Genomic DNA, 12,881 nt, shown 5'->3' with positions numbered 1-12,881 from the left:
CAAAGTTACTATGCCCACGGAGGTGTCCATATATGATGTAAAAGAAAGAAAAGAAATAGGGAAATGAAAGGTTGAACATAAGAAAAAAAAAAGAAGCCAGTGTTATTGGCCTCCAAATATTTTATAAATATGATGCAGCAATTAGTTATTGTCGCTTCATACCATGAAACTTTTGCCAACTCGAATCTGGTAAACAAGAAGCTGCACCTAGCTGGTTATGTTCTAATACCAAAGAAGTTAGGAGAGTTTGTAACAGTGATACTATAAAAAGAATTTACAGTTTTCCCCCATCCTTGTACACTTCCATTTAATTCTACATAAGCTAATTGAAGAGAGAAAAAAGTAGAATAGTTGCATAATTTGAAACAAGTTATTGGGCCTTAATAATGAGACAAAAAAGGGATATACCTACAGTACAAAAACAAAAGGATCAATCAGTAGGATGCAGAAGGTAGCTTCCAAAAATTCTTCGTGGCTACCAAGATTTTCTCCCTTCCATGTGATTCAGGTTCTTTCTCATGAATACTTGCCGTCCATCTTACAGCAGGAGCAATTCGGTATACTTTATCTATCACTTCAGGAGAGTCCCGAACTATAATAGTTCCTTCAGGCCGAAGAATTCTATCAATTTCCACCATCAAATCCACAAGGCTGCACCTGGAAGAATGTACAAATGGTTCAATCACTTTGCACCAAAGGGACTTGATTCAACACTTTTACTACATATGGTGTATAAGACATGCCTGTCAATAACACCTAGCACAGTTTTACATCTCTTTTTTTGGTATGGATAAGAGGGCTGGGAAAGAATCATTCCCTATAAACAAGTCTAACATGAAGGTAACTGGCAGAGAAAAGCATGACCAATCACAATTTTAGATTTCAAACCCCATCTCTTATTACTAACTCCTTACATGCTGAATGACCCTTGGGAATAATTAAACATTTCTATTTAACCTTTTTGAAAATACTTCTTATGCTATAAACTAACTAGGTATTAAGTATACTGCATCATCTCCATGCAGATCAATTATATCTTAACAGCTTATTTGGATGGTGGTTTTCCGTGGTATGGTTAATAAGAGAACCACTTTTGTTTTGATTGTTTCTTTAATTACATGGTATGGTATGGTATGGTATGGTTTGATATCATACAGAAAACGGATTCCTATTCAAAGAGTGTTGCTAGCTTGCATGACGGGCTGTAAGACAATCAATCAGGCGCTATCCCACCCTTCTTCCTTGATCTACACACTCTCACTTTTTGAAACCACCAATTTGGTGGTATCCCATTGTTTACTTATTTTTCCAATTATACCCTTTCTTAAATTTAAATAATTCTAATTTACCCTTTATTCTTTATTAAACATTACCCTAATATATCTATTGCTTTCACCGTCGTATTACTCATTCTCCCCCGCAACAATTTTTGAAGCTTCTAGAAATTTCAAATTGAAATTCTCTCTTCTCCAAATTCTAGTCCCCCATTTCCCCCCAAATTCTAGTCCCCTTCAGGATGTAAGATTAGAGTTGGAAAATGATAAATTTAATATTTATAACAATTAAGGGCATTTTCATAAATTTATCAGTTACGATACAGTACCATATAGTCAAACCAAACAACAAAGTTATCATTAAACAATAGCAAATCATACAATTTATGCAAACATAGTATTGTACAGTACAGTACAGTACCGTAGCATAACATACCATACAGTATCGTACATTATGAAACCATGAGAAACCATCATCCAAACAGAGTGTAAGAGGCTAGGAGCATTATAAAACATTTATGTCTGGAGAGGAGAAAAAAATAGCATTAATGTTCAACCTTGATAAGTTATTCAAGGAAGAAATATATTGCTATCAAAATTCAGATCATGAGTGTACTTGTGATTATACTGTTCACCTAACCACTATTAAGGTTGTTTGAAAACTAAAAAGTTACCATCAGAGAATGAATTCATCTCTAGGAGAAGAAAATGGAGTCTATATTCCAATGAAAAAAATGCTCTGCTCTTGACTTGAAATTTGTTCAAAGAACGACAAGTTTTTCGTTGTTATTACAAGGGAGGTTACAACATCCAGTGGTTAATGTCAGATAAGGTGGATAGTTAGCTACAATATACAAGGTGAAAATCTCAGTAAGTGCATATAGTTAAAGCTTTATTCTTCACTGTAACCAGATACATGATGTATGGTTTCCGAACTTTATGTCAAATACTGATCCAATAACGCTAGAAGATGAAATTCAATGTGTACACAAATAACTATCATGCTTCATTCAATGTCTACATGCAAATGAACCAATGCGGCAATTCGTTTCCAAAATCTCAAGCCAGAAGTTGTAACAGAAAGTATATCTAGAGCATATTGGCATTCAAATTCCTCAAGATTTACTGATGTTCTATAATTAAAATATTGATGTCTAAACATTGGGGGTGGGGTGGGGATGGGGGCGGGGGCGGGGGCGGGGGCAATGCTGGTGAGTTCAGGAAACCCACTATGACATGATGGCCGAAAAGACGCAGCCATGGACATTTTGGGCTAATAAAGCCGGATTAATTGGAGGCTACCCTAAAACCCTAATCCATGTCTACGTAAAATAAAGGGGATACATATACTCTTTGGAGGCATCTTGAAAACTCCATAACTTCTTGGAAGATTCACAAGGAGATCAAGACATCGACTACATTTCTCTAGTTCTCAAAATTGGCTATTCCCATGTATTGATGCCTAACGTTGGGGGTATGCCAATGTTGGCCAGGTTAGGAACCCCATTATGATATGATAGCCGGAAAAGAGGCTGTCTTGGTTGGCCATTCCCATGTATCACCCACTTACATCTTGAGAGGAAACAAGCTCTCTCGAAAAGTAAATTAAAGCACAAAGCTTTATATCAATTTTTTACTCAATTCCAAAATGATTTTACATTTTTTTGATTGGTATTCCAAAATAATTTTACATAAGGCTTCACGGTCTTTATATAGGCCACAAATCTAAGTACAACAACAACAACAATAACCCAGTGAAATCCCACAACGTAGGGTCTGAGAAGGGTAAAGTGTACGCAGACCTTACTCCTACCAAGGTAGAAACGGCTGTTTCCGAGAGACCCTCGGCTCAGTAGAAGCATAAAAAGAGGTCAGATAAGGCTAAGATGTTCAAAGCGATATGAGAAAGCAAATAACGAAAACGACACAAATAAAATAGAGTAATCAAAGTACAGAAAGTAATAGATATTAACAGAAATCAGAGCACAAGAAATTATAGTGCGCTAATGCACCTACTAATACGGAAGTATAACGAGACTATGTACTAGCCTTCTACCCTAATATGGGTCATCCACATCCTCCTATCTAAAGTCATATCCTCGTTAAGCTGTAACTGCGCCATGTCCTGTCTAATCACCTCTTCCCAATATTTCTTCGGCCTACCCCTACCTCTTCTGAAACCATCCATGGCCAACCTCTCACACCTCCGCACCGGGGCATCTGTGTCTCTCCTCTTCACATGCCCAAACCATCTCAATCACATTTTTCGCATCTTGTCTTCCACCAAGGTCACTCCTACCTTGTCCCGAATAGCCTCATTTCTAATCTTGTCGCTCCTGGTATGCCCACACATCCATCTCAACATTCTCATCTCGGAAACTTTCATCTTTTGAACGTGAGAGACGTTAACTGGCCAACACTCCGCCCCATATAACATAGCCGGTCTAACCACCACTTTATAGAACTTGCCCTTAAGTTGTGGTGGCACCTTCTTGTCACATAGCACACCGGAAGCGAGCCTCTATTTCATCCACCCTGCCCAAATACGATGTGCGACATCATCGTCAATCTCCCCGCTGCCTTGCATGATAGACCCAACGTACTTGAAACTACTTTTCTTTTGGATGGCCTGGTCACTAAGCCTAACTTCCACGCCAACCTCCTGAGGTATCTCACTGAACTTGCACTCTAAGTACTCTGTCTTGGTCCTACTAAGCTTAAACTCTTTAGACTCCAAGGTATGTCTCCAATCCTCCAGCTTAGCGCTAACTCCGCTACGAGTCTCATCGATTAGGACTATGTCGTCCGCGAAAAGCATACACCATGGCACCTCACCTTGAATTTGTTGCGTCAATCCATCCATCACCAAGGCAAATAATAACGGACTAAGAGCTGATCCTTGATGCAACCCCATCACAACTGGGAAGTGCTCTGAGTCCCCTCCTACTGTCCTTATCCTGGTTTTGGCACTTTCATACATGTCCTTGATCACCCTAATGTACGCCACAGGTACACCTTTAGCCTCCAAACATCTCCATAGTATCTCTCGTGGAAGTTTATCGTAAGCCTTTTCTAGGTCGATGAATACCATATGCAAGCCCCTCTTTCTCTCCCTATACTACTCTACCAGTCTCCTCATAAGGTGGATGACTTCCGTAGTTGAGCGTCCCGACATAAATCCGAACTGGTTCTCTGAAATATACACGCCTCTCCTCACCCTCATCTCCACCACTCTTTCCCACACTTTCATAGTATGACTTAGAAGCTTGATACCTCTATAGCTATTGCAGCTCTGGATATCCGCCTTGTTTTTGTATAGAGGGATCATTACGCTCGACCTCCATTCTTCGGGCATCATTGCCGTCTTAAAGATGACATTAAATAACCTAGTCAGCCACTCCAAACCTACCGAGCTCGTGCTTTTCCAAAATTCTCTAAGAATCTCGTCAGGTTCGGTCGCTCTTCCCTAGCGCATCCTACGCACAACATCCTTAACCTCTTCGATCGTAATATTTCGGCAATACTCAAAATCGTGATGCCTCCCTGTATGTTCCAAATCTCCAACACAATCTCTCTGTACCCTTCTTCATTCAAGAGTTTATGAAAGTATGACTGCCATCTCTGTTTAATGAGGGTCTCCTCTACCAATACTTTTCCATGATCGTCCTTAATGCACTTAACTTGATCCACATCGCGTGCCCTTCTCTCCCGTGCCCTGGCTAGCCTGAACAATTTCCTATTTCCGCCTTTCTCTTCTAGTTCAGCATAAAGGCGTTCAAAAGCTGCCGTTTTTGCCGTCGAAACCGCCGACTTCGCCTCCTTCCTTGCTATCTTATAAAGTTCCCTATTCGTCCACTTCTCCACCTCATCCTTGCTTTCTATCAATTTTGCATACGCCAATTTCTTTGCTTTCACCTTCCCTTGCACTTCTCCATTCCACCACTAGTCCCCTCGATGCCGATCACCGCTACTTGTCGAGACTCCCAACACTTCTCTTGCTACAACCCTAATACAACTAGCCATCCTATCCCACATACTGTTCGCATCCCCACTACTATCCCAGGCCTCCATATCCTTCAATTTCTCTCCTATCTCCAGGGCACTAGCCGTGGTCAAACTCCCCCATCTGATACTAGGTCAGTCATCCCTGACCCTCTTCTTCCTCGTCATCTTAATCCCTAAATCCATCACCAAGAGTTTATGTCGGGTCGTAAGGTTGTTGATCGGAATGACCTTACGGTCTTTGCACAGACCTTTATCATTCTTTCTAAGGAGTAAAAAATCTATCTGAGTCTTGGCCACTGAACTACGAAAGGTTACCAAGTGGTCCTCTTTCTTTGGGAAGCTCGAATTGGCTATCACCAACCCAAAAGCTCTTGCGAAATTCAAAAGTGAAACTCCTCCTCCATTTCTATCTCGAAGCCAAAGCCTCCATGCACATCATCATTCCCTCTCGAAATAGACCCGATGTGCCCATTGAACCCCCCCCCCCCCCACACACACACGAAAAGCTTCTCAGTAGGCGGTATGCCTCCCACTAACTCGTCCAAATCCTCTCAAAAGCGCCTCTTATCCTCCTCGCCTAAGCCCGCTTGCGGTGCATAAGCACTAATAATGTTCAACGTGATCCCTTCAACGACCACCTTAATCGACATCATCCTATCAGTGACTCTCCTAACCTCCACCACCTAATCCCTTAAATCGCTGTCTACTAAAATGCCTACCCCATTCCTATACTTCGATCTACTAGAGAACCAAAGCTTATATCCGTCTACCTTCTTAGCTTTGGAACCTACCCATTTGGTCTCTTGGACATAAGCTATATTAATCTTCCTTTTCTTTAGAATCTTGACCAGCTCTATGGATTTTTCCGTTAACGTCCCAATGTTCCAAGAACCTACTCTAAGTCTAGACACTCCTTTAACCCACTTACCCCTCCTTACCCTCGTCCCTGTCTCCGTCCCTGAGCGAGAACATGACCCTAGTTTACCATCACTACCCAAAGCCACGAAAACGCGTATGAACTAATAAATTATTCAAAGGTCTAAAGTCCGCAAACTGTAACTACAACTGTATGAGCAAAGAATAGATATGGAAAGATATGGAAATCGGAGGTACCAACTCCAGTTGAAATGAACCTGGTTGCCGCCGTAAAACAATATTTACGTCGGAGTACTATTCAAGTCGGAGTTACTGTTCAGTCTGACAATCAACTTATGTTTAACCTTATTCAATATAAAGAAAGGCAAATTTGCAAAAGTAATTTTCTCTGGAGAATATAATCCAACAGGTTGTGGGCATAGCAGAGATTAACAAATCATAAAAAGAAAATTGTCCTCACACTTCACAAAAATGAGAGAGTGACACAAAGATTCAGTGTAAATAATTTCAAGAATTTGGCTGTTGGAACTAAGAATGTTGTCTGACTTCAAGCAATCTCCAGGTGCCGCTATTTGGAGATATTGAGGAACCGTTAGTACAGTAAATCAAATTTATAGAAAGAAAAAACACTTTTAAAGCAGATCTAGCAACAGGTAGCTTATGAAACTGAAACTGAAGTTGATTAAACCAAAATAATGTTAAAATCAAGAATCACACCCAAATGACAAACTAATTGAAAAAGCAGATCTTCAGACACAATACAGAGAAAAAGAAAAATACTCGCCGGTCATCCGGCGACTTCTCCGATCAATTTCTCGGTGACAAGCCTAGAAGCTCAGGCGGCGGCTCAAGATGGCAGGTTTCTCACAAAATCTAAGTACAATGCTTAAAAATAAATGTGGGGCATGAGACCCTCTAAAGACCAAAAAAAAAATACAACTTGTGCATAAAATGCTTTTTGGAACCAAGTCAGGACCACATTTATCAATGATTCTTAGAAAAAATTATTTAGTTTATTAACTACTTAAAGATATACTTTTATAGGTATGGATAGATGTGTATGTGTGTTTCTACATTCTGCTCATATAGTACAATGGTATTCTTCCAAGGGACTGGGGTCGTTTCAATCTCAACAGAAGCAAAAAACTATTTCTTCTCGTATGTCTAAACCTATTCGACAAAGCTACTTGGTAACTATGTTGAGAGAAGTAACAGGCACACTCTGAATTTGTCAAGATGCACATGAGCTAGCCATGACACAACTGTCATCAAAATAAATAAATAAACATAATGGTAGTCACTCATAGAACAACTAGATTTCACTCCCAAGCAAGTTGGGATCAGCTATATACATTCTCACAGATATATTACTCCATTTAAGCTCATCTTAGTCCAGTATGATATAAAATAAAATTAAAATTAAACGAAACTAGAAATTCCATATATTTTCTACTTACACATCAATTTCTGACATGACTAAAAGACTCCTAAAAATATTGAACCTAAAGTAGACTTACTAACATGACTATAATCTCATCCCAACTAATTGGTATCTCCTTCGCCTATATAAATCTTCTACTTTCGTTGTGCTTTCTTTGCACTAGATCTGATTATATGTCTTTCAAGACAAGTTCCTCTCATAATCTCATTGGTTCCAAGAGATTGTTTACTACCTCTTGTTCTAACCATATGATGATCTTAGTTTAGATCTTAATTACTATCCCAAGGATATCGTACATATTTAAATTTTCTAGATAAGATTAATTTCACATATGGCTCAAAAATACTGATACATGTGCCAGTTGCAATGAAATCTGATCAATAGTTCAGCTATATTAGTATATGTGAAAAACATGTTGAAATAACTACTTGGATGTTGAAACAACTGCTTGGATTAACATAGTTTTTGCATCTCTTAAATGTACTAATAACAGAAATAACATACAAGATATCGTTTCTATCATCAACTATTGTTTTGCAATATAATTTTTCATTGTCTTAACTAGATAAGCGCGTTCTCTAGAAATAGGTGAGAACTTTCATGTTCAATTGGTTCAGAACTGCTAACTAAGGAAATATACTGTTGGAAATATCTACTTACAGATAATCAAAAATAAAGAGTACAGAAGAATCCAGAAGATTAGACATACCTGATCTTGCCAGAAACAGGATCCTTTACGAGAGATTCTATGGCTCCCACATGAATCAGATCATAAGTCCGAGGATATGTTGAAAAAGGTTCACACCTGTGACACGAGTGGTAATGGAGTTCATTAGTTGAACCAATCTATCCATTTCCTTTGGGGAAAGAACAACAGGAGGCAAGAAGCTAATGTCAGCACTTATTACGTGGAGGTTTCATTTTTCCCATGGCTCTGTAAGTTTTCGGATAAATAAACCACTAGAGGATGAGTCTTTTAGTAATGAAAGAACTTTCCAGACATAAAGAATAAAGAAAGAGATTTCTTTTAATATAACTCGCTGTCTAGCAGAAACAATTTAGATTTTTTTTCTTAGGAATGATCCAGAATCCATTCAACCATATACTTCTAAGAATGACAAACAAATATGTGATAGGAAAATTATTGACCCACCAGTCGTGGTAAACTCCAATAAGGCCTCTGTCATAAATGACATCAAGTGTTAAAGGCTTGTGCGCTGGAACAACGTTCATCACCCAGATTGGATCTGATGATAATGCTGCAGCAAATCCTCCAAAAAATGCATTCATGTCCATGACATTACGAACTGATGAAGTTCCTAGTTTCAAGTTCAATGAACTCTTATAATATGCAACTCTCCGCGCCCATCTTCTTGAGTCAGCTTCAAACACATCCACTCCATTTTTAGTTACAATTGCCCTAGAAGGAGCTTTCATCAGCCTCGCTGGCCATTTTGGAATTTTCCCAATGGCATATTCTCCTTTGGAAGATGAAGTCCTAGTTACACATTTTTTCAACTTGAAGTACCTGCAATTCATTTGAGATATAAAAATAGAGATAGTTATTTATAAATCTTTCAACAACTATATGCTTATCAAGGAGAATGCAGCAAAAATTGTTGGAGGTCACAGAAAGATGTAACTGAAGAACATGGAAGGAGAGAAGTAAAAACAGAATTAGAGAAATCATGAATAAGAATCACCATGCAGCACTTGGATCAATTGATTCATCACACAGCTCAAGCCCAAATTCATTTTGAATAGGAACACATGAATCCCCATGAGGCTTTTTCCAGATGACAGTGTTTCCATCTACAACAATCAGTTCATAGCACAATGATCTGGCCACTGTTTGGAGATCCGCCCACTCCTTATCTTGCTTGGGCCACTGAACGGGAGGACCAGAAATGACAAGGTAGCCTCCAGGGCGGAGTAACCGGTCAACTTCAATGAAGTATGTTGCATCTGCATGGCAAACTCTTTTGTCAGGGTTTTCAGACAAGATATATATATTGCACCTTGACAATGACCATGGAACTCAGAGAACTCACTGTAGGCAGTAAAAGGAATCAAACACCGTGAACAATGAACCAAATCAAATGAGAAGGCAGGAAAAGGAAGCCTGCGTGTCCCAAGCATGGCAACAAATGCAGGTATTCCTCGTTCCAAGGCAAACTGTATTTGTGATTTATGTGAATCTCTTGGAGCAAAAGAGAGCGTCAAAATCTCTTCAGAAAGTAGATAGCCACCAAAACTGGCAACCTGCAGCAGGAATGAAATATTATGGTCACATATTCCGAAGAACATTACTATAGATTCAAAGGAAATAAGCAAGAACATCGCACCCCACATCCCATATCAAGGGCGGTCCTCAAAACTCCACCAGCTATTGGAATGTACTGTTTAAGTTTCTCGATATACTGCTCAGCTCCGTCAGGAAACATAGTTCCACCACCAGGAAAGATAAAATATGGCCCTTCCTTTTTCATCCATCCTTGGTGTCCTTTCCTGTCAGCTATTTTATTATATGGCATATTCTCATGCCATATCTGGGAAGAAAGGGAAGGATTAGTGTGACTTTGCACTGGAACATTAAACTCTCCAGAAGAAAAAAGAAATGAAAAGTGAAGCCCTCAACAGAATGGGTTCCATTTAACGCAGCCAAGAGGCTCACAATCACATATGTAATGCAGCAATTTAAGCTGAATCTACAACAAAATAAGAACAGTATTATTTAACATATTGAGAGGCTGAGTTTCTTTTTTTATAACCGCGGTGTTCGGGCAGCTTGTGCGCACCTTGACTAATACCACGAGATACCTGTCACCTCTCACCAACAGCAGTTACTAAGTAACTCTGTCCACCAAGACTAGGACAAATAGAAAGAAATCACCTAGTGTTTTGTCTTTGTTGGGATTTAAACCTAAGACCTCATGTTTCTCAACCCACTTCATTGACCACTAAGCCACACCCTTGGGTGCATATTGAGAGGCTGAGTAACAAGGAATTGACACCAAAAGAGGCCCAAGATAAGGGAAAAGCCACTATCCACATAAATCCAAATGGAAAAAGGAGGATTAAAAGAAAACTATTATAGAATCCATCAAATGAAACAACAACACGCGTGAATATGAGTATTAAGCTGGATCATACATAAGCTGCAGATGGAAATACATCTAAAGGCAACTTAAACGTTGTTCGAGGTAGCTAACTCCAGCTCACCTAGACTAAAATCAACCAATCTGAGGGAACTTATGAATTCAAAAATCACTCAAACTGTAGCAAAAGCATCTGTCTCTAACAGCTTAAAACTTTCAAGTAAGGGCGTTAGCACATTTCAACATGGTCTCAAAACATGCAGAAATCGCGAGTTCCATTCTCACGGTCATCCATCAAACAAAGTATTCCCACATGCTATGCCAAAGAAGAAAAAAATTAGACTCACTAGGAAGGCTGCATCTTGAAACCTAAAGTAAGTTAATAAAAGTGTTTCTTCTATACATTTCAGCACAAACTTCTGGGCTGCAGGAAATTAGGTTCAGATCAATAACAACTAACCAAAGATTCGCCCTTTTCATCACCAAAGTTAAACCTGTGAGATCAGAACAGTTTTTTTGAAATGCATTACCTTGTGCAAACTCTCAGGCCATTGAACAGGAACGCGGTAACCTTGTGTCGGTGGAATCAAACAAAGAGGCGTATCCTTAGGCAACGGACAATGTCTTTCCCTATAAAAATTCATCTCTCTGCTCAATTGGCTATTGATTTTCGGATCTTCACAAGGCATATGATCCACATAGTCAGCTGAGCATGTATCAATTGGTGTGTTGTGTCTCCCTGATTCCACCTATTCCAAAATTACCGTGTCAATTCCAAAAAAAAAAGGATCGAATAGAGCCGATAGTATTAGTAGTATTTTTACCTGGGCAATCAGGCGACTACGCTGGCGCGGATCCCCAGAGGCAGAACGGAGAAGAGTCTGGCGGCCTGAAGCAGCCAAAGAATCACCCAAAGGAGTACAGAGAAGAAGGAAGAAAATTAAGACTGCTGCAAAGAAAGCTGCTGAAACCAAATCAAGAAGACGCCATTGTCGAACATTTCGCTTTGACGATGGTAGATTTAAGTGACCCATTTTCAGTATTTTGAGCAGTAGCAGTTAAAAATACAACTTCAAGATCCAATCACACACATAGATATGGATAATATATGTATATGTACAGAAATTGGAGTTTCCACAGAGATTAATGTTTTGAAGTGCGATTTGTACTGCTTTTTGAAGTGAGTGTGGCTTAAAGAAGCTTTGCAGAGAGGGGGGGATATTTTTATTCTTTATTCATTTAGTATTTTGTTTTTTAAAGACATTTTGGTGAGTTAAAAAAGATTTAAAAGAGGAAGTACAGAGATCTATGCAAACACAAAATTTCTTGATAGATATATTATAATTGTCTCCCTCATAATAGGTCGTAATTGTAGATCTATCTTCTTTAGTTTTAGGAATTGTATTGTCCCCCTAGCTTTGTACTAGTTAACACTTCTATTGCTATTAAATTAGGAATACAAATTAGACATATTTAACAAATCAAGAGAGGTTGATGGAAAAAGGGGGAGAAAGTATTCTAACTGATGTCATGATATGAACCATTTTGAACTTGGCAATTGAAGTGGTGACTGCTAGAATTAAAAAGTATACTAACTTTTAAGTGTAAACTTTTATTATTTCTATTGAATGGTTAGAAGCAATTCAATATTAAAAGGTGATTAGTAAAATGTTCTAAAAATGATTCGGAAAATTTTACTCATTTAGGATGGACTCATTGAACTCTTTTGATGTCAAATCTAAAGCTTAAGTAAGATGTGACATAAGTGCACAATGGTTAAGGTATTCTAGTTTTAACATTATATTCATAATGTGAACGTGTAACATCATGCATAGATTTCAAAGTTAAATTGGGTTTTTTTTTAGACTTTTAAGTGTTTTTATAAAAGGATCGTCTAGATTTTGAAGATCAAAAAGAAAAAAATACAAATATTTATGTCAGTTCAATCTATAAAAAAATTAAATCGAATGCATAGCATGTATTTTCTCTTATAATTTATCATAATTTGATGTACAAAGAAAGCCGGATCCATATTAAAAAAGAAATTTCAGCACAGAAGTGTCGGTGGTTAATGACACTTTCTTCCATCCCTTTGACCTTTGTATAAAATTGGTTTCAATATTGGAAAAAAAGTTCCAATTGTAAAACTATTTATCTAAATTAAATTCAATTTAAATTATTTATTCT

At 38.4% G+C, this 12,881-nt stretch overlaps 1 protein-coding gene across 1 annotated transcript; it reads right to left on the bottom strand.

Annotated features, from left to right (window-relative positions):
- Nucleotides 1–237: 237 nt before the first annotated feature.
- On the bottom strand, nucleotides 238–12,090 carry LOC129886651 (probable pectin methyltransferase QUA3). Its single transcript, XM_055961430.1, has 8 exons — nucleotides 11,519–12,090; nucleotides 11,225–11,443; nucleotides 9,942–10,145; nucleotides 9,648–9,858; nucleotides 9,300–9,561; nucleotides 8,750–9,124; nucleotides 8,306–8,401; nucleotides 238–657 (listed from the first exon to the last, which is right to left on the bottom strand). The coding sequence occupies exons 1-8, from the start codon at nucleotides 11,726–11,728 to the stop codon at nucleotides 435–437; spliced, it is 1,800 nt and encodes a 599-aa protein (XP_055817405.1). The 5' UTR covers nucleotides 11,729–12,090; the 3' UTR covers nucleotides 238–434.
- Nucleotides 12,091–12,881: the final 791 nt, after the last annotated feature.

Source organism: Solanum dulcamara, chromosome 4 (assembly GCF_947179165.1).
Source record: "Solanum dulcamara chromosome 4, daSolDulc1.2, whole genome shotgun sequence".
NCBI lineage: Eukaryota > Viridiplantae > Streptophyta > Magnoliopsida > Solanales > Solanaceae > Solanum > Solanum dulcamara.
This window is presented reverse-complemented; position numbering and strand designations above follow the sequence as displayed.

Coding starts and splice junctions, on each gene's coding strand:
- LOC129886651 (XM_055961430.1), bottom strand. CDS start 11,728: ATGGGTCACTTAAATCTACCATCGTCAAAGCGAAATGTTCGACAATGG. Junction 10,146..11,224: donor GGCCTGAGAGTTTGCACAAG/GTAATGCATTTC, acceptor CTTTCTTCCCAG/ATATGGCATGAGAATATGCC. Junction 658..8,305: donor CCTGTTTCTGGCAAGATCAG/GTATGTCTAATC, acceptor ACATTCTTCCAG/GTGCAGCCTTGTGGATTTGA.